This window comes from Neophocaena asiaeorientalis, unplaced genomic scaffold (assembly GCF_003031525.2).
Source record: "Neophocaena asiaeorientalis asiaeorientalis breed wild unplaced genomic scaffold, Neophocaena_asiaeorientalis_V1.1 scaffold40, whole genome shotgun sequence".
Lineage (NCBI taxonomy): Eukaryota > Metazoa > Chordata > Mammalia > Artiodactyla > Phocoenidae > Neophocaena > Neophocaena asiaeorientalis.
Genome location: NW_020185335.1, coordinates 15,290,220 through 15,311,887, shown reverse-complemented (window position 1 = coordinate 15,311,887; position 21,668 = coordinate 15,290,220). Strand labels below are relative to the sequence as shown.

Genomic DNA, 21,668 nt, shown 5'->3' with positions numbered 1-21,668 from the left:
GGCCACGTGAGGACAGACAGAGACTGGAGGGAGGCGGCCACCAGCCAAGGACGCCCAGAGCCCCCAGGAGCCAGAAGAGGCAGGAGGGACCCTCCTCCAGAGCCTCCAGAGAGAGGTGGACCTGAGTGTCAGACACGGGCCTTCAGAAATGGGACGGAATAGATTGTGTCGTCTCAAGCACCGCCCCCCACCCGTCCCCTGTCTGTGCCAGGACGCCCACACTGTCCCCACCTGGCTGAGAGCCCCTCAGGGCATGACGGCAGCGGCCCGATTCTTTCCAAATCCTCAGGAGCTGGCGCCTGCTCCTTTGCGGAGAGCTTTGTTGAACGAGCGATGCACCAAGGGTGGGAATTGGGCCTGAGCACTGAGGACACTGGTGTCGGATCCCAAGCACACAGGGGCTGGGCTCAGGAAGCCCAGAGGCAGCAGGACGGCTGTGTTGCCCCCAGACCCTCGGGGTAGGAGGGACGCACCTCTCAGGGTCCAGCTCCTCCTGGAGGCACCGAGGCAGCGGCTTTGGCTTCAGGAGGCGCGAGCAGCTCGGTCCCGAGCCCCCTGGAGGGCTGCGGCCAGGGGTGGGGCGGGCACCCTGACTGAATCAGCGGCCGCCCCACGGTGACCCAGGGACTCAGCAGGACCCACGTCTGCAGTGGGACGTGGGCTCGGGCCCCAGACACTCTGCCATCTTCTTCACAGCGTGAGAAGCAGAGGCCACCCCAGGAGGGACTGGGACAGAAATGGCTATGGTTGTTCCACAGAGCGGAAATCGGAGAATTTTCCAGAATTCATGCTAAAGAACAGAAGGTGGGAGCGGACGAGAAGTGATGTGGCTTCTGTCACCAAGAAGCAAAAGGTCACAGGTGATGCACTGCTGCCCCACCAGGAACACGGGGCTCGGGGCAAGGCCTTGTCCCGCCAGCGCCCAGGAAGCCCCGCGGCCCTGAGTCACCCCGCCAGGCACATCCCCCGCCAGGCGGCCGAGCACCAAGACCTGGCCCTGCTGGGCCCAAGGGAGGACCACCTCGGCCCCTCTCCAGGGGCCTCAGGGCTGTGTCCAAGAGGGCAGCGGGGAGCAGGGCAGCACAAGTGGAGACCGAACTGAAGGCACCCAGCCAGCAGGACGAGGCCGGCACTGGGGGCAGCCCTCTGGCTCCCGGGGAAAGGCCAGGCCCCTCCAAGCAGAGGCTGTGAAGTACCCAATGAAGAGCCCTCATGGGCTGGTCAAAAGCATGTGCACACCTCATCCTGCAGGACTTGCTGCAGCTCTGTCCAAACCGCAAGAGGCCGCAGTGACAGCTCCCAGGAGGGGTGGCTGGGCCACGCAGCCTCCCTCCCACCTGCCAGCCTCGGCCTCAGGCCAGCTCCTCCCCACTCCTCCCTCCCCCTTGGATGCCCCGCCAAGAACGGAAGCAGAGCTGGAGGGATGCAGACTCCTGCCCTGATCAGTCTAATGGGATTTGGTGTTGTCTGTTCTTCCAGCTAAACCTCAAGCCTCCTGGTCCTCCTTGGAGCCCCCGGCAACCCCGCTCCCCTCCGGCCCAGCCCTCACCTGCCCTCCCCACCCTGTCTGACCCCAGGGGTCCCTGGCTCACACCCTCAGTTCTCTCCCCTCTGCCCCTCACACCGGGAACCAAGCGGCACTCCAGACCTGGAAGCGCCTTCCTTCCGGGGCTGCCGGGGAGAAAATGCCAGCCTCCTACCCCAGTTGCCCTCTCGGTCACCAGGCCTTGCTGATTCACCTGCAAACCCCTCGGGTTGGTCCCGCCCTCGTCTCCTGGGTCAGAGCCCAGACCGGCCCCGTGGCCACTCACCCGGCTCCAGAGTATAAGAGGACATGCCGTCGTTTCAAGTGCCCAATTTGTGGTCCTTTGTTACAGCCGTCCCTGGACACACGTCCAGCGGCAAGACAACCAGCCCGTCTGCCGCTCGGCCCTCCGAGCACACAGGGCGTGCACTGGGCCAGGCCGGGTGTGATGAGGCAGCCAGGGCTGAGACGGCTGGGTGTCCCGTGGGGAGCCGTGGTCTCCACCAGAGCCTCACGCCGGAGGAAGCTTGCTCTTGCAGAGAGGGTCGTTCATCGAGGCGTAAAAGCCAACAGCGTGTGGCTTCTGGAAGGAAACGAGGAAAACCTACCAGCAAAGCTTCCTTAGTTAGGACACAGAAAGCATTCGCTGTGGAAAAAAACCAGAACTTGATCAAAATTAAAGCCTTCTGCTCACCAGGACACCATTAGGACAATGAAAAGGGAAGCCACAGAGAAAAGAAATGAGACGTATACGACAAAGAGCTCGTACTGATATAAAGAACTCTTACAGCTCCATAGTAAAAATACAAACAACCGAACAAAATGTGGCCCTGAGACTTAGACACGTCAGTAAAAGAAGGCACATGAACGGCCAATAAGCACAGGAACAGATTCTCGACACCAATGGTCACCAGAGAAAGTGCCCAGTGGACCCCACAGGCCATCACTGCACGCCTACTAGAAAAATTAAAATTCTGAAAAAAACAGAACACAAAAAACTAACACTATGAGACGTTGGTGAGGGTGTGGAGCAACCAGAACGCCCTTCCACACTGCTGGGAATATAAATGAGAACTACTGCTTGGGAAAACAGAGATTTCCTGTAAGAGCAAAAAGAGTTGATTAGAATAGACCAGCAATTCTGCTCGGAGGGACGCAGCTGGAAGAGATTAAAAAGCACAAAACGTCATTTGCTGCGCAAATGTTCTCAGCAGCTCCGTTCACCCAGAGTAGTGACAATGTAGAGCGCAGGTGACGGACAGACGTGACGTGGTGTATTCACACTTGGGGGTATTACTCAGCAACCAGGGGAGCCCCAGACACACATACACAGTGCATCCCTGAACCGGGAAGAGCCCACGAAGTCAGGCACGAAGCGAGTGCTCTGTTTAGACAAAGTTCCACAAACAGCCAAACGAATCTTGTAACAGAAGGAGGACGCTGGTGACTGAATTGGGGGTTGGGGGGAGTTGATGTTAAGGAGGGGCAACACGATGGAAATGCTCTATAGCTTCACTGGAGAAACGATTTACCCCTTGGTTCACACTCACTGAACTGCATGCTCAAAATGTGTGCATTTCATTGTATATAAATTTCACCAAAATGAAGTCAATTTCAACGAGGGGCAGTGCAACCTGGAGGCAGCTCACACTGCTTGGTGCATCAGTCAGCTCTGCTGCTGTGACAAACAGTCCCCAAGCTTCGGTCTCACACGTTTGTGTCTTGCTCCCATTACAAGCTGGCAGTGACAGGCTGGCCGTGGTGGTCTCAGTGCAGTGCGGAATCAGTCCCACAGGCGACACTGGTCTCAGATAAAGGGGTGGGAGGGAGCTGGGGGGAGATTGAGGCAACTCCTGAAGCTGCTGCTTGGACGTGGCAAACATCGGTCCCCCTCATTCCACTGGTCACACCTGATGCTGCCCAGGCAGGATGTGTCCCCCTCCTCCTGCCCAGGCAGGTTGTGTCCCCTCCCCAGAGGGCAGGGGTCCTTGGAGCCCCAGGCAGGGCCCAGGTGTAATCCCGTCCGGGGAGAGAATCATCAGAGACCCACCACCCACACCCCCGCTCCTGGGAAGCCACCCAGGGCTCCAGGCTGGGGCTGGGTGGCCAGGTAAGGAGGGGACACAGGCAGTGGGTAGGGGAGAGTCCCCCAAGCGAAGCCGAGGGGATGAGGGGGCCCATGGGTTGGAAACAGTGATATTCACAGCACCTCCCGGGCTCTTCCCACCCCAGCACCTACTGTGCCAGGCGCTCAGCGTGTTCTAACTCCTGAGATCCTCGCCCAGCGCCGGGGGTGGGCACTGTCTGGAGGACCAGGAAGCACAGACCAGACAGGTCACAGGACCTGCCCGAGGTGTGCAGTGAGCAGAAGGGCCAGTGTGAGGCCCAGTGGCCTGACAGCACAGGTCACACTCCACGGCAGGGGCCTGGGGCGTGGACGTAAGAGGTGTGGCTGGGGCCACTCCGGGGGCCCACCTGCCATGTTGCCAGCCTCCTCCACTGCCAGGGATGCGCTGGGCCACGCGGGAGCCACCCTGGTTTGCCCGGCCCGCTGCCAGCCAAGTGAGCTGCCAAGCCAGCCGCTGTGTGCCAGGATGCTGACGGCCGGGGGCCACCGCCTCCCATCTGTCTCTGCTCCCAGGTGGCACCTATTTTTAGAGCCAAGGCTTCGCAGCCTGGATGCAAGCAAGGCTTCGGAGTGGTGGGCTGGGCTCAGGCTCGGGCTCGGGCTCGGGGTGCGGGGGGCACCACGGGGGAGCCGGGCCAGGTCCACCTGGCTGAGAAGCCAGCAAGCTGATGAGGATGGGCTTCCGGGCTGGGGCCGGCTCCTGGAGGAGGAGGGTCACCAGGTCTGTGCCCAGCCGCCCGCGAGACTTGTTGCCCCCTCTTACCGCCGAGCACCCCTCTCTGTGCTTCCTCCCACCCTTGCTCCTTCCTTTCCCTCTGGAGACCCTTTGGTCACCTGGTCTCCGGGACACTGCACTCCCTGCAGCCCCTCTGCTGCCCCCACAGCTCCGCGTCTCTTCCTCTCATCCGTGGCCGCTCTCTCCACCGATACTATCTCCCCTGCGACTGAGGGGTCTGGGCCTGACTCTCCCACCAAACCTGCAGAGTGAACTCCAGGAGTTCCTCCCCCACTGCCCCGGCTCCCCTGGGCAGCCCACCCTCCTGCACACCTCGGCACCGTCCTAACCACCTCCCCGCCGGCTCCCTCCCATCTGCAGGCTCCGGAATCAGCCTCACCCCCCTCCCTGGCACCACTGGCTTCACCCTGGCCAGGCCTGAGGCTCCAGGTGACCTCTGACCCTGACTCCCAGCCCCCGTCCTCCGCTCCAGTCACACTGGCCTTGAACCCCAAGGCCTCTGCACCTGCTGCGCCCTCCGCCTGGGCCCCTTGCTCCCCCTCTTCAAGTCTGCTCCAAGGGCTACTCCTGGGGCGTCCCCGCCAAGCACCCCCTGCACCCCCACTCCGTTCCTGGCTGTAACTTCCCCCGTGAGTTTGTCGCCAGCTGGCACAGCGTCGGTCTCACTTCAGGGGTGTCCCTGGGGCGTGGCACAGCACTGACACACAGTAGGTGCTCAGTGAACTTCTGTCTGGTGAGTGACTCACCATCGCACAGACCAGGAGGGTAACCTTCTTTCAACATTTCCCACAAGGCAGGTCTGCTGTGACGAATTCCCTGTTTTTGCTCATCTGAAAAAGTCTTCGTTTTCCATTCACCTTGGAAGAGAATTTTGCTGACTTCTAGATGGGTGTTTTTTTTCTTTCATCTCTTGAAATATTCTATTCCACTCCACTCTCCTCTTGCTTGCATGGTGTCTGACAAGAAATCCGCTGTGACGTTCACCCTTGTTCTGTAGGTGAGGTTTCCCGTTGACTTCGAGATTTTCTCTTTGTCTTTGGTTTTCTGCAGTTTCAAGATAACGTGCCCAGATGTGGGGTTTTGCTGTGTCGTTGTCTTTATCCTGTTGGGTGTTCTCTGAGCTTCCAGGATCTCTAGCTTGGTGTCTGTCATTAATTTTTGAAAGCTCTTTGGCATGATTATTTCAAATATTTCTTCTGCTCTGTTCTCTTGCTTTTCCTCCTGGTGTTTTGTTTTTTTGTTTTTTAAAGTTATTTATGTATTTATTTCGGCCATGCTGGGTCTTAGCTGCAGCGCGCAGGCTTCTTAGGTGCGGCATGCGTGCGGGATCCGGTTCCCCGACCGGGGATTGAACCCAGATCCCTGCACGGGGAGTGCAGTCTTACCCACTGGACCCCCATGGGAGTCCCCCTCCCGGTGTTGCAGCTATGTGTATTCTGCACCGTTTGATATCGTCCCACGGCTCTTTTTTTCCTCTTTTTGTTTCAGGTTAGGAATTTTCTGTTGATCTACCTTCAAGTTCGCTGATTCTCCTCAACCCTACTGGGCCAACTACCAAGCCCGTGGAAGGCGTTTTCGCTTTTGTCACACGTTGATTTCTCACATTTCCTTTTTCTTCTTTCTTAGAGTTTGCGTCTCTCTGCTTACATCACCCACCTGTCCTTCACACTGTCCGTCTTTCCCATTAGATCCCTTAACGTATTAATCATAGTTATTTTAAACTCCCCATGCCATAGACCTGGCCTCTGCCTCACGTCTGAGTCTGTTTCGACGCCTGCCTGGTCTCTTCAGAATGTGCCCAGCAAGGGCAAAGCACACGTGAGACCCCGGGGCCGCCGTGCACCCCGCGCTGCGCCTCCGCCCGGTTTTAATGGAGGTGATGTGGCAGCCTCAGCCAGGAAGAGCCTAGCGACCGGGGCTCAGTCCCTCAGGAATGGGGGTGTGGGCAAGCTGTCCAGATGGCAGAGATGCTCGTGACGGTGAAGGGTGCAGAGTGCGTGGCGTCCAACTCGGCTGAGATGGACTCAGTCTTCACTTCTTCTCTTAAAACTTTCCCCCCAAAACGTGACCAACCACAACTCAGTTGGGGCAAGTTTCCTATAAGAAGCAAGCAGGCTCAGCAGCTCATGGGATGGAGACTCTATGCTCCCCAACCCCGTCCTCGGGGCTGACATGCTCGCCCTAGCAGGGGGAGGAGTAGTCCTGCATGGAGTGTGGGGAGGGCAGGTGACAGAGCTGGGCGTCAGTCCCAGCTCTGCAACCAAGCTATGTGGGCCTTAGGCAGGTGCCTGCACTGTCCAGGCCTCCGTCTCCTGTAAAGTGCGCACAACGGTGGCAGTGCCGCCCACAGGCCCTGCAGATGCACCAACACTTGGGGGCTTTTGAGGGGAGATTTCTGTTACACCCATGAGAGAAGGCCGGCTGAGGAATGGCGGCCTGCCCAAGTGAGGAAGAATGACACAGCGAGGGTACTGTTAGCAAAGCTGGGCGGGGAGAGAGTGGGCGTGGGGAGAAGGAGAGACAGAGACAGGGGGAGAGAGGGGCGAGGGGCACTGGTTCATGCAGAGGTCAGCCCCGTTACACGTGGGCAGGGGGCTAAACACCCCCGCTAGGCCTTCAGAGGGACTCAGAGGTGGGGAGGCCAGCCCTGGACCTTCCGATCAGAATGGCATACACTAAGGCTGGAGGTCCACCCCGCAGCAGCTCGTCCACTGCTCTGCCGACCGTGGGAACCTCCCGGGCAGCCTCAGCAGGTCGGGGGTGGGGGGGAACCTGGCTGACAGCCTCTCAAATCCTGGCCCATACCAGCTCTGTGTCGGACCCCAGGAGGAAGTCAGTCCTTAAACTGAGGGCAAGCAGCCTCAGTAACAGTGAGACAATTCGTCCCCATGCAGATCCCACAGGGAGCTGCACGGCTGGCCCTTCCCAAGCTCACACCAGAGATACGACTGCGTTGGCCTGCGGCTGGGACCCGCCAGGAATGGGCACTGGGCCTGGGGGGCTGCCATCCAGGATTGTGTGCGCCTTGCAGCCCAGATCAGTAGCCTATTAGGGGCACCAGTGCGGTGTATTCAATCAGCACTGCTCTGACTCGGTCTCAAGATCCGTATTATTGGCCCAATGGAGTGTGACCGGCTCCTCCAGGGTCTGTCCAAGCCACTTGAGTGAGACTAATAGGAAAGCTTCAAGCAGGCGGCCATGACAGCAGCGCCAGCGGCAGGGCCCTCAGGGCGCCCGCACTGCAGCCCCACCACCCAAGAATGCAAGCCCCTCACCCACACCCAAATCGTGCCGCGTTGCCACAAGCACTTACTCTCTGGGAAGCCAGGGCTGGCGCTGGGGTGGAATTCAGGGTATTTAACCGCTGTGGGTTGAACTGAGTCCTCCTCAAATCCATGCTGACGTCTCGACCCCAGCAGCTGCGAACGTGGTATTATTTGGAAACAGGGTCACTGCAGATGTAATCAGTTAAGATGAGATCATCAGGGTGGGTTCTCACCCAGTATGACTGGTGTTCTTATAAAAAGGGGAAATTTGGACACAGAGACGGACACGCACACGGGGAGACGTCACGTGAAGACAGAGGCAGAGATGGGGGTGAGGCTTCCACGAGCCATAGAACATCAGAGGCACCAGCAAACGCATGTAACACACAGGAGCAAGTAAATATTGGGCAGGGTATAAAATGTATTTCCCACTATAGCTCATACTCAGAAAGGCTTGAAAGCCACGGATCTAGACAATTCTCAGAAAGATACCAGGATACTTGCTCTTCTGATTCCCATTTGACAGACAGGGAAAACTAGGCTTTCAAGGAGTGGGTGAGACAGGGCTCCTGGGCCCCCTGGGTGGGGAGCCCTTGCGCTGAGGCCCCCCGAGGGGTCTGCAGGACTGGCTGTAAGGGCAGGACCCCCGGGTTGCAGATCTTGTGCCTGGTCCCCCCGCTCAGGAAAGCGGGGCTGGCCTGTGTCTCACATCTCAGCCGTCTGGGGACCAGAGGGCGTGGATGTCTGGAGCTTGGAGGCGGCGCTGGGTTCAAATTCCAGCTCTATTTTCTCCTGCCTGGGAGACTGTGGCCCTCAGGGACAGAGGAAAGTGCCTTGAAAGGCGACGGCCCTCCTGCCCGCCCACAGCCCCCATGGAAAGCCAGGGTGCCGGCCAAGGCCATGCTCGCCTCCACCTGGACACAGGTCTCCCGCCTACCCAGTGGAGGGCAGACGCCTGGGACTTAGCCTCAACGGCCCGTATCCCTCTGGGCAGGCCCTGGTTCCGACCAGCCATCCAGACCTGAGCCTGGGGCTGCCGCTCACCTGGCTGTCCCTGGCACTGAGCAGGTGGGGACCACAGGAGCGCCTGATGGGTGGGAAGAGGCAGGGCCACCACCTCTCAGGCCTCAGCTTTCTCCCCCGGCCATCCTGTTATTTCTTCCTTTGGCTACGTCCAGACTCCAGCCCCTTCTCAGCCCCCAACACCTCTGCCTCCTTGTCCAGCCCCATCCTGGAACTCCTGAATGACGGCTTCCGTGCTGGTCGCCCCACGTCCGCCACTGTCCTGGGGAGGAAACAGCGGCCGTTTTCCTTTCTCTTCCCCTCTTGAAATAGGACCAGTAAAGATGTTCATAACATGAGGTAGACGGGTCTTGATGTGAGTCTCAAAGCAAGAAAGAAACAGTCGTATTTGTCTAGTTCCAACCCTGTCTTAGCAAAGATCTGCAGGAGGTGGGGGAGGGGCAGGTGGCCCCTGGGGAGAGCTCTGGGCAGGGGGCAGCGCAGGTGCAAACGCCCCCAGGTGGCCTGCCTGTTGCTCGGCCGCTGTCCACCTCCTTCCAGAGCAGCCCTTGGCCCTGTCCCCGCTTTAACCCCATGGTGGGCTGACAGGGGGCTCAGGGCAAAGGGGCCCAGCTGGACCCGGGGGTCCCTGCTCCCCGCCGGTGGGTGAGGCTCTTTGTGGGTCCTGCCCTGGGACGCTCCTCCTGGTCGGCGGGGGGAGCCAGCCCCTTCCGGGGTGGGGGCGTGTTTTGGCCACAGGCTCCTGGGCCCAGGAGGGGCGGCGGAAGGGGGAAAACAGGCAGCAGGTGCCGCTTCTAACAGCCTTGACGGGCTGCCAGTTGCCTCTGCGATCCAGAGCACATCTGCGCTCATCAGTTGGCCAACAGATGGGCCCCGGTTTAATATTTTTGGATTCGGTTACACTTGGGGGCCGATAGGAACCGTACAGCGTGCAGGTGTGTGAGGAGAAGAGCATCCTGGGGCGGGGCGGGGCGGGGCGGGGGGCGCGCTCGGGGCCAGTAGCCGGGAGCCTGGCTGCAGCGCTCCAGGCGCCCCTGGGGAAGCAGCCTCACTCCGCACCTTGGGTTTGCCTGCGGGTTTTGTTATAAGCTTCTTGCAAAGCGCAGGCCGCGGTAATTCCCCCATCCATCCCGGGAGTGATAGCACCAGTCAGCAGGGCTGGGCCAGGGGAGATAAATTTGGAGAGAGGCAGAGTGGGGCTGGGCAGGGCCAGATGGCTGGTGTGGCCGCTCATGTTCCCACCAGCAACTGCTCTTGTTACTTAATCATGTCACGGGCAGGAAAGCACCCACCCCCATTCCTAGTATCTCTGGGGCCACCTTTGCAGCTGGCCCCGGGGGAAGTTCCCAGGAACTGAGATAAGGCTGCCGGATGCGGCCTTGGACTTGGAGCTCCAACCAGGACCCCGCAGACAGTGACCCCACGGCGACTGTTTGGGACGGGGAGGTGGTGCCGACCAGGTGCCTGGGGGACCCTGGCAGGAAGACGTTCTGTAGCCGAGGTCCCGGGCAGGGCAGCAGTCACAGGCCCACCCTGCCCGGGCTCTTCCTGGAGAGAACAGCTTGCTTCCTCTTACGCCTGTTATCTCCAGCTGACGATGGGGAAACTGAGGCCCAGGGCAGCCAGGGAGCCTGCCCAAACCACGGCCCAGCAGGCCGGGGCTGCAGACACTGTGGGCGAAGCCGTTTGCTTCGCCAGCCTACGGTGTTGCGTCCCTCATGGGCGCGATGGTCTTACAAGGCCCGCCTCACCCTGCAAATTCTCCTGTTCGTAGGCGCCACCTGTCTCCCGGGGCCCCCACGACCGCAGCTGTGTGGGAGGTCCTCACGGGGTGGGCCGGGGGAGGCCTCGGGAACGAGTCCCTGCCCACGGGCTGCAGTCCAGCTGGAAAGGAAGACTCACACGTGGTAAACACACACGTACATGTAACCAGACTGAGTGCACGCTGGCCTCCCGGGCCTGGTACAGGGGAGGCTGCAGTTCACGTACTCCTTCACTCATTCATTCGGCAAGTAGCAACACATTGATCACCTTCTGTAGGCCAGGCACGGCTCCAGGGGCAGGGGACACTGGTGAGGAGACGGACGCCTGCCCTCCATAAACACCAATGTCAGTATGTGGTGTGTGAATTAACAGCTAAAGGAACCAGGGGACTCTTCACTCGAAAAGCAAAAGTTGAGATTTTTCAGGGCAAACAATAAAAGCTAACCTCTTTGGGGCTCTTAGTAGGTGGCAGGCAACAGGAGGAAGGCATCGCCGAGGGTCCCTTTTGCGCTGAGAAGGGGCAGGGGCTCCCGAGGGTGCCCGGCAGCAGGCGACGTCCAGCCGGGCAGAGGGAAACGCCCGACCGGCAGGGGGTGCACCCAGGACGAGAAGAGCACCTCCACTCTGTAGATGTGAGCGCACGCCTCGGCCCCTGGAAACGAGAAGCAACTCATACCTCGTCTGTGTCCCAGCAGAGCAGCCCTCAGCCCCTCACCAGGACAGGCCCCTCAGCCCACCGTCACCACTCTAGGCTGTGTGGTCCACGCCCAGGTCCACCGTGAAGGGCCCAGGGCACTGTCACTGAGGCAGGAGCCTGGGGTCACCCCCTCGACGCACCCTTGGCCTCCTATGGGTCTGGGTGCTGTGCACCAGCAGGGCCAGCCCTTCTCCCTTCTCTCCTAAACCCAGCCTCGGGGAAGCTCATCCTCTCCTCCCCAGTCCTGCCACCCCTGCCTCCTCTGAGCCCTGGCCACTCCCCACCCCCAAGTGCACATGGCCAGCTCAACCCCTCCCAAAGGCAGGGACCTCACAGGATGTTCCCAGCCTCCCTTGCAGCTAGGCACAGCCACAGTTCAGCTAACAAGCTGGAAGGGGAGAACTGCCTGAAAATTTCTGGGAAAGGTTTTCCTCCCCGGCTCCTTTTCTTCCTTTTTTTGAATGCAATGGTCACAAGCTGTGATAGTTGCAGCTAGAGCAACCACCTTGGAACCATGAGGCAACAAGCCAGCACTCAGGGGACGGCAGAGCACGAGGATGGGAAGAGCCGGGGTCCCTGATGACATCATCGGCTCACGGCACCTAATCCAGCACCACCTTCTCCAGTTCCAGAAAATATATGTGATTGTTTGTTAAACCACTGTTGGCTGGACATCCTGTTACTTGCAGCTGAAAGCATCCCCAGGAAATGCAAGGCTTAGTACCCATGAACCCCCAGGCTGGACCTGGTCCACCGCCAGCCCTGCTTAGAGGCCAGTGGAGGAGAGAGAGAACCTGAAGATGAGGCCAAGATGGTTCTGCCGCTCACTGCCTGGTGACCTTGGGCCAGTACTGAAACGACCCCCACTGGGCCTCTGCTTCCCCATTTGAAACAGGAAGGGGCCCAGCAGCCTCCCTCCCGACCCTGAGCCCCCTCCAGTGCACCCGTCTGGAACCACTGCCCCGAGCCATCTCCGAGGGCTTTGCCAGCTCACGTCACCCATGACCCCTCAGCTCTAGTAAAGGAGGGCTGAGTCGGCTGTCGGGGAGGCACGTGGTGGGCATTCTAGGGGAGGGGACGTCATAAAGACCACACAGAGCCACAGCCTGGAGAGGCGCACAGAGGTGGCTTAATCGGGGCCTGGATGGGAGCTGAGGAACCAGTGAAAGGTGGTGAGTGGAGGCCCCCAGCCCCAGCCCCGGTCCAGGCTGAGTCCTGACACTGCTCCCGGGCTCCCAGGCTGCCCTCGAGCTCTGCTGGGAGGAGGCTGGTCTGGTAGGGGGAGAAGCGGGAATCCCGGGGTCCTCCCTGCGTCCGGGGAGGCGGCCGAGCCCTCCTGCACCCCTGACAGGCCATGGGGTTTACCCGCGGGGCCACACCTGGCCCCTCCCCCGGCCTGGGTCAGAGCCACGAGGGACGAAAGGTAACCAGACTGCTGCCGGGGCGCCGGGCGTCCCAATGCCCCCATCTCACCCTCACGCCCCCACTGGGTGGATGGGGAAAGTGAGGCTGGGGAGGCGCAGACGCCCCCAGGGGCCAGGTGGAGCCTCCCCTTCCCCCCTCTCCCGCCGAGCGAGGAAGGGGGGCAGCTGAAGAGGCGCCAGATGGCCCAGATTCCCGGCTTCCGCAGAGACGCCCGGGAACAAGACCTCCTCTCTCAACTTCTCTCGCAGCTGAAAATATTTACATCCAAATACGTCCCAATGCGCCATATTTTTGCCTCAAGCCAGCCTGGGAGTCTGTCCCCGCCACCTGGGAGGCGGCGACGCCTGGGTAGGGAGGGTCTTGCCTTCCAGGGGAGCTGACGAGTCCTACCAGAGGCCAGGATGAAGGAGCGCGGGCCTGGGAGGGAGCCCAGAAGGGACCCCGGCGTTCTGAAAGGCCGGCCTGCTGGGCGCTCCGGCCTCGGCCTCGGGGCCTTTACACTAGCAGGGGGCTCCGCTCAAGGCAGCGTCCCACAGGCGACGCGAGAAAAGCACCTCCTCCTAGAGAGCCAGGGTGGCACTCCACTTCCCTCCCGCGAGACTGCCCTGCAGCGAGACTTCCCACCCGCGAGACTTCCCGCCTGCTAGGTTGCCCTCTCGCGAGACTGCCTTCCCGCACACCCAAGTAGCGCAAAACGTGAGTTGTTTTGCTGCTCTTTGGCTCCCGGTGTCCTCCGACCGGTAAGGCGGCACCTGGCCTCACTCGCCCCGGCTCCCCAGCACAGAGAGTAGCGTCCAGCTTCGGTAGGCGCTCAGTAAGTGCATGTGCAAAGCACAGACCACTGAGTGCGTGGGAAGCTCACGCAGACCGCTGGCCTCTGGCTTCCCGTCTGTGAGATGGGAATAACCAGCGACGCGGCCACGCCTTGCCCGGGCTGTGCAACAGGCTACGGTGGACGGCAGACTGAAAGCAGCAGAATTGTGTCCTCTCCGAGTTCCGGAGGCAGGGAGGCCAGAATCAAGGCGTCCACAGGCTGCGCTCCACCTAAAGGCTCGAAGAACGGATTATGGGCTGCATTGTGTCCCCACAAAATTCGTAGGATGAAGCCCTGACCCCCAGTATCCCAGAATGTGACTGTATTTGAAGATGAGGTTGCTGGGGTGGCCCCGAGCCAGGGTGACCGGTGTCCTTATAAGAAGAGGAGACTAATCCACAGACGCTGGGACTGCAGACACGCAAACCTGGACGTGGACGTTTACAGCAGCTTTATTCCCGATCGCCAAAACTTGGAAGCAACCAAGATGTCCTTCAAGGTGAATGGATAAATAGACTGTGCTTCATAATAAATAGACAGTGGAATATTACTCAACACTAAAAAGAAATGATCTGTCAAGCCATGAAAAGGCATGGGGGAACCTTAAATGCAAGTTACTAAGTGAAGAAGCCAATCTGAAAAGGCTACAGACCGTGTGATTCCAACTCTGAAACATGCTGGGAAAGGCAAAACTATGAGACGGTGCAAGGATCAGTGGTGGCGGGGGGTTGGGGGGAGGGAGGATGAACAGGCAGAGCACAAAGGACTTTCAGGGCAGTGAGACTACCCTGCATGAGACTACGATGGTGGATACAGGTCCTTATGCACTCGTCCACACCCACGGAATGTACACCACCGAGAGTGACCCTGGTGTAGACTGCGGACTCCGAGTGTGGTGGTGCAGGGCCATCGGTTGTAATCAAGGTACCACCTGGTAGGGGTGCGATAATGGGGGAGCCTGTGAGTGTGAGGGGGCAGGGGCTCGATTTTTCTGTAAACCTAAAACTGCTCTAAAAAAGAGTCTATTTAAAAGAAAAAAACCTGGCCCACAGAGCTGACCTTCTAGTGGAGGAACAGGCAATAAACAACATGAATGAGTAAAGCTTCTCTCCCTTGAGCTGGTGCCCAAAGGGCAGGAGGGGGAGGAGAAAAGGGGGCAAAAAGTGAAAAACCACATCGTTCCCAGGGGAGAGGTTTTCCTTTTTTATTCTTTCTGGATCAAACACAGCCTCAGGTCCACTGGCTCATGCCTCATGGGCTCACAGGAAGTGCGTTTAGAGCTGATTGCTGAGATGCGGGGTAGACACTGGCTCCTCTGCAGGCGGGCAGCTCGAGGGACGGGGTGGGGGGTGCCCAGGACGCGGGAAACCTCAGCCCAGAGTCAGAGAGAAACCAGGACCTGCCGGGGCCTACCCCACCCTCCACCTGGGGCTCCTCAAAGGGAAAGTGGCCTCGGGGAGGGGCCTTCCCCTTTGCAGCTTGGCTGCTCAAGGGAGCAGGGTGGGCAGCTCCCCACAACCCAGAGGACGCGCTCTGCCGGCAGGCAGGCAGGTCCCCAGGAGTGTTGGGGTCACGCAGAGGTGATACTCTTCCTTTCTGAGCCTGGGTTTCCCATCCCTCGGAATGGACAGCCTTGCCCGATGCCGCTGGAGGGGGTGGCTGGTAAGCAAAGAGACTAGGGGTGGGGCGGTGAGGGGCTGGGGTCCTTGGTGCAGCGGGACCCTCGCCCATCCCGCCCGGCTCCCCCAGCCCCGCTCCGGGTCTGACTTGACCCAGCACAGCCCCACACCCCGGCCCCGCGCACCGGCTGGTGACGTGGGCCACCTGCTGAGCCTCTCGGAGCCTCTTGGTGACGGTGACAGGTATTAAGTTCAGGTGCAGACGGAGGAGACGTCTCAGTGCTGAGTCAAGGGGACTTGGCTGTCATCACTGTCACTGCCAGCACTCTGTTTCCATCCTCACACTCTGTCCTCGCTGGGCTCAGCCCAAAGCCCCAGGCCTGCTCGTCAAGCAAGTGAAGTTCAGGACAAGAGGAGTGGGCATGGCTCCCCTGCCACTCCACACCCACCTCCAGGTTCGAAATGTGCATGCCGCCCAGGCACAGGCCACAGAGCCCCGGTCCCCCGAGGGCACTACACCAGGCCCCTGGCTCCCAGAAGCTGGGCCTGGGGCACGCCCTTAGTGGGCCGGGTCTCTAAAGGCAGACCACTTAGGGTCTTGGGCCCCGTGACCCACCTCCCCTGAACCAGCCACACAGCTGGGGTCAGGGGTTGAGGAAAGCTGGTCTGTCTTCCTTGGAGGGTGTGTGGCGCACAGGTGGGGAGCAGCGTCCTGAGGGCTTCCCCTTCTCCTGCCAGTGAGTGCGCCGACTGCCCCAGAGCCCAGCCGCGTGTGCAGGATTCCCAGGCATCAACCCAGGATGCAAGTGGCCCTTCTCCATGGCTCTGTTTGCTCAGTGACACCCTGACTAGGGATTGGTGGGCAGGGTGTCCAGCCCTGGGCTGGCCCGTCCTGTCTGCCCCAAGTGAGCCCATGGGGGCAGGTTTTCTCCTGCACCATCCCTGTTGACTACCACCATCTGGCCACACTTCACTCTGGACCTGGAAACAGAGGTTGGCCTCCAGCCAGGCACTGGGACCGGGGGTGCTGGTCTGTCTTGGCTCACGTGTAGCCCACATCTCCCCATCTGGCCTCCTCTGGGGCTGCCTTGTGACTCATATCCCTCTTTTGGGTACTTTGTGACTGGGACTGTCGCCCCTGTGAGTCCCAGTACCTCCTCTCTAAAGCATGGCTGGCATGAGATTTGCATAGAGTCATGTTTCCACTAATCCATCCATCAGTCACCCATCCATCTACCCACCCATCCCTCCCTCCATCCCTCCATCCATCCACCCTCCCATCCATCCATCCATCCATCCACTCACCCTCCAATCCATCCATCCACCCAGCAGTCATGGGGGCTCCTACAGGATAGGAGAGGAGGTGGAAATAAGACACCCAGCCCGATGGGCTTCCCTGCCCACCTCCACCCAGTGTCATCTCACCACTGAGCCCCGCTGGCCTTCCTCCAGCTCTCTGGCCATCCTACAGAATCCTGAAAGCCTGAAAATGTGACCGCCTCAGGGCCCCTCTATCTGGAATGCTCTTCCCTTCACTTCCCCAGGGGCAGCTCTTAACTGATCCCTCAGACACAGCTTCCAAATCACCTCCCTTGATTGCCCCACGGGCCACATCTATTGGGGGCTTCTTGGTTGAATGTCTGCCTCCCATAGGGGAGAAGGTCCCTCGCCCCCTGCCCCCCGTCCAGCGGTGGGTGCTGGCCGCGGTGGCCTCTGGAGGGAGCAGCCCCACCCGCTCCTGCATCCACTCCTGCTGCAGCCACTTCCTCCTCGGGTCCTTATCTCCCGGGCCGCCCAGCTCCGAAAGCCACAGCCAACGTCTGCTTCCCCACAAGCCCCAACTGCCCGGCCTTGGGGGAGCGGGGAGCAGGCAAGCACCCTCGAGGTGGCCACCAAGAGCCGGGCAGCCCCCGCTCCCCACTCGTGGGCAACTTTCTTTTCTTTCAACCCAACCTCTGTCAGCCCCTCTGATCAGAAAACCAGGCAGGATGAGACGCCTCCTCACGAAAGTGGAAGTGGCCCATCTGGGGTGCTCCCTGCAGGTGCAAGCACCCCGAACGACTGCCCAGAGCCGGGGTGGGGGCTGCCTTCACAGGGGAGGGGCCTGTGCCTTCCCAAGACCCTCTCGCTTCCCAGTTCGGAGAGGCCCCACTGCTTGCAGCCTGGAAAACGGGGCGAGGCGAGAACCCCAGCACCAGTGCGGGTGACAGCTGTACCGCAGACCCCGAGGCAGGCCGTGCCCGGCGTCCCCCGCGGCGTCTCCTCCCGGAACAGTCTGGGAGCTGGAACCACTGTGATCAGGGTGTCACACACGCCGAGGAAACTGGCCAGGGTGACCCTGAATCCCACCCTGACTGAGAGCAGGGGAAGCTAGGAGGGGCCGTGAGGACAGTGGCGAAACCAGGGATTGGCCCCTGGCTCCCGGCACCCTCCCCTCCACCTGAACCCTGGGGCCCCGGGGCAGTGCACCCTGAGGGGACATGCACGTCGCAGCCCCTTCCAGGAACAGACAGGGTCTGTCCCTGCCTGGACTGTAGAGGGGCGCCCACCTCTGTGACGGTGGCCTCTGGGGAAAGAGCGGGAGGCACTGGTAGGGGTTCTTACTTGCTGCCCTGCGCCCTCTGCACTGCTTGGACTGCTCCCCACGGGCAGGAATTACCTACAATCCAATTCAGTTCTGTCGGAATAGCACAGAAACCTGCGCATCAGCCCCGGGTCTGCGGGCTGCACACCTCTGGCCTGTCTGAGGCCTTGAGACTGCGGCCGAGGTACGGTCCCCAAGGACTGACTGCCAGGCCAGTGGAGGGCGAGGGGCACACTTCGAGGGGTCTTCCCACGGCGGTCACCACCTTCACCAAGTGGCCATTTGAGTGACTGTGAAGGGCCCCACCACCCCTGTGCGGGGTGCCGAGTGGGGAGCGGGGCCTGGGACACCCGCTTCTGGGCTGAGTGGTCACAGAGGGCCCTGACCTTGTTTCTGGCGTCCGTCAGAGTGGGGAGCAGCCTGAACACCCCCCCAGAAAATTCCACCCGTGAGCCCAAATCGGCACTGTTCCCCAAGGCGTCCATCGGGAAGTGGGGTAAGGGTCCCTGAGGAGCCCCCAGCCAGGAGGCCAAGCCCAGAGAGGGGGTTAGCCTGCCCAGCCTGGTGGGCAGTACTTCCAGGGTGGGTGGGGGCAGGACCCCCAGGCTGCAAGGGGAAAGCCCTGAGTGGAGGGGAGCTGGCCAGAGCGGCAGGACCGGATCAGACCAGGGCTAACCCAGAGGTCAGGTTCAAGGTTACAGGCGATGCCCTTGAACAGTTGGCCCTGGGCAGGCGGCCCTGGGGGAAGTCTGGCTGAGGGCAAGAGAGGGCGGAGACCCCTGGACCAGCCCAGGCTGAAGACAGTGCCAGGCCAGAGGGGAGACAGGTGGGCTGGGCAGCGTGGGAGTTGGAGGCTTGGCCAGGATGGACATTGCCCCCATGCTGCTGAGCTGCGCCCCTGCCCAGGTCAAGGAAACACACCCAGCGGGCCAGGCTCTGGGTGGGTGGGGTGTCACCGGCCGGGTGGTAGGAGGAAGTTGTTGGAAAGTCAGGACGGAATGGCCGTGAGGGAAAGCCGGGCAGGGCTGGGCCCAGATGGTTCCTGTTGAGGAAGTAGTGGGCACAGCTGCGCGACTCTTCCTGGCCTGGCCACACTATCACAGCGACACAGCTGGCTGCCTTGCTGCAGGCTGCAGGCGACCTCCCCCACCGGCGCGTCCCCAGGCCCGCCCCGCATCACATGAGCCCCTGCGGCCGCCCACCCCTTCCCCAGGCCGGCGGGCAGTGGCTGCTAGAAGGCCCAGAGCGGTCTGGGGGACAGAGGCCTCCGGCTCAGAGAAGCCCAGGCTGGCTGAGGCCCCTGTCTTTCCCTCGAGGGCTCACGAGGTCGGGAAGGACGCCCAGGGCCGTGCTCAGGCCCGGCTCCCGCCAGCAGCAGGATTCAATCTCCCGGACCCACCTCCAGCTCCATGTCCCGTGTGTCCCCCGTACTGGAGAGTGGGCTCACGGCGCCCACCAGCTGCTCAGCGCCTAAAGGTCCCAGGAAGGGCGGCCCAGGTAAGGGGATGGGGCAGGGGGAGGGGCGGCCCGAGCAGGTGGTGAGGCTGTGACATCTCCACGCTGCCGCCTGACTGGCCCTGTTGACTCACCCCCACCGTCAGCGCGGCCTCCCACCGGGCATAGGCCCGCACAGCTGGGGCAGGTGGCCGGGGAGGACCCGGCAGGTGCCAGGCCGGTGGGCAGGCCCCACCCAGAGGCAGATGCTAGAGGCGGGAGCGGCTCAGTCCTCTAAGAGGGGTGGGCTCTGTCAGCCTCAGGGAGCAGGGCCCCGGAGTCAGCAAGGAAGAAGGTGTGCAAACTGGTGGGGACCCCTACGACTTGGAGGTCGGATGAGGAAACTAAGGCCAGATAGAGAGGGCCTCGCCCAAGGCCCCGGGACGGAGTGATGGTCCAGGACCTGGCCCTGGGCCCCAGTGAGGAGCACCCCTGCCAGGGCTCCCACCCAGTGGAGCCAGTGCCAGGGAGAAGTGGTCACATAGGGAGGACCTCCTATGGGCTGCTGACTGGGGGGTGCAGGAGGCCGTGGCCCTCCCTGACAGCCGACCCCAGCTGCAGGGTCGCCTGCCCGGCTCTCCCAGGACTCGGGGGCCAGCAGGGCTGTAGGCAGGTGGCCCCGTTCCCCAGCCACAGTCACGTGCCCACGGTCCCAGGAGCACAGAGTCCCAAGTCTCACTGCGGAGTGCAAGCACGCCCTGCCACTCACCCTGGCACCCCGACCCCAGACATCCCATCTCCCCTGCGGAGGGACCGTCTCCCCTGAGCAGGCCCCCACCTGCCCCATCCAGGGCCCCGAGGGCCAGCTCCCTACACAGGCTCTGCCAGGCACTCAGCACATCCAGGCCTAGAATCCTGGGTGTGCAAGGCCCGCCTCTCCGCACAGTAACGAGCGAGCGTGCTGCTGACTTCTCCCGAGTGTGGGTGATTCAAAGACATCGCCAGGGAGGCACCAGTCACTGGCCTGGGACACGCTCGCCCTGCCCTCGGGCTGGCCAGAGGCTGCAGTCCCATCCAGCTCCAGCTGGGCCCCACACAGCTGCCCCTCCTTTCCCAGGGCAGCCCTCCCTGACCCCACTGTTCTGGGACCACTCCCCCCTCCTCACCTGGGGCCGGCCCCTCCTCGTGTCGGCCTCAGTTTCCTCATGTGTCAGGCCCCGTCCTTCTGCCCACTGAAGGGGTCAAGGAGCGGCTTCTCAGAGGCGGGGGAGGGAGGGGGGAGGCAGACGAAACTGCTGGCTGCTGTTGTGTTTGGATGGTGGAGTGCCAGCCCGTGAAAGGGGTTTGAGGCCAGGAAACACGATGGACCCTCTGTGTGCATGATGTCTTCTGCGGTGTTGGTCGGGCCACGGGCCCTTGGAGAAGATGGTCTGGGTGGACCTCGATGCAGAATCCCAGCCGCCCCAATGGGGGCACTTCTCACTTGGGAGGCTTTGCTGGGAGGAGGGAAAGCAGTGGCTCGTGCATTTGACTGGGGGATTGCCTGGGCGCGGGGGTCCCCGCCCTGGGACACTGGCTTCTAGGAGCTCACGGCCCCTCGTCTCTAAATCCCCTGGCCCCAGGTGATAGGCACAGCCACACATCCTGCTCCCCAGGTCTCCTTACGGGGGCAGATGCTGGGGTACAGTGCCAGGCATCACCACCGGGGGAAGTGGCAGGTGGAGCTGGGCTGGAGGGAGCCGTGGGGGCTGGGGCCTGGGGAGCCTGGGGACTGGGGACGGGCCCGTGGATCAGTGCTGCTCCGTCCTGCAGGCTTCCCACGATCCTGTGAAAACCTTTGAGACCCCAAATGTTAAGCAGCGCCCAAACCACAGAAAGAACAGTAAGCATATCTCCTGAAGCTGAGCCTGTCCCTCTGGAGAACAAATGTGCGTGAACCCTGCGGCTTCCCTCCTGCCTGGCAGGAGGCGGGGCGGGGCTGCGGGTGGGTATCCGTCAGGACCGCACAGTGCGGGGGGGCCGCTGCCAGCAGGTGGGAAGGAACGGTGCTGTTTAGTGCTGAGTGCTCACTGCACTCAGATGTGTTAGGTGCCGGGCCTCCTGGAGGTCCAGTGGTTAAAACTCGGTGCTTCTGTAAAGCAATTATACTCCAATAAAGATGTAAAAAAACAAAAAACAAAAAAACAGTGCTTCCACTGCAGGAGGCCAGGGTTCCATCCTCGGTGGGGGAACTAAGATCCTGCGTGCCCAGCGGCCTTAGCTTTATTAGGTGCCAATTGTGTGCACTAGAAGCTGGGCTCCCGCAAACGAGAGGTGGGAACCAGGACACCAGCCGGGCTGCCTCAGGCAAAGGAGGTTCGGGGGCAATGCCCCGTGACCACCCCAGGGGAGAAACTGAGTCAGGTCTGTTCAGTGTCACCTAAGAGGGACAGGTGGGGCCCAGGTGGCAGATTTCCAGGGAGACAGGGAGTGTCCCATCACCGGAGGGTCCAAGCAGAGGCAGCTGGGGCCTTAGGGGGTGTTGGGCGAGATCCCATGGAGAGCGCTGTCCTGGGAGCCTTGGGTCGCCTGGTCCCAGGGGGTGGGGTTCAGAGGTCAGCACTGTCACCAAGTGGGCTTGCCCTCCCTCTCCCCCATCCTCATCCTCGCCCTC

General features: G+C 61.3%; 1 protein-coding gene across 1 annotated transcript in view; it reads left to right on the top strand.

The window, feature by feature from the left end:
• Nucleotides 1-18,656: 18,656 nt before the first annotated feature.
• The window catches only part of CBFA2T3 (CBFA2/RUNX1 partner transcriptional co-repressor 3), a 77,850-nt gene continuing 74,838 nt past the window's right edge, over nucleotides 18,657-21,668 (top strand). The window contains exon 1 of the mRNA XM_024735744.1: nucleotides 18,657-19,078. Within this exon, the coding sequence (XP_024591512.1) occupies nucleotides 18,991-19,078 (88 nt within the window). The 5' untranslated portion in view covers nucleotides 18,657-18,990. The remainder of the gene's footprint in view (nucleotides 19,079-21,668) is intronic.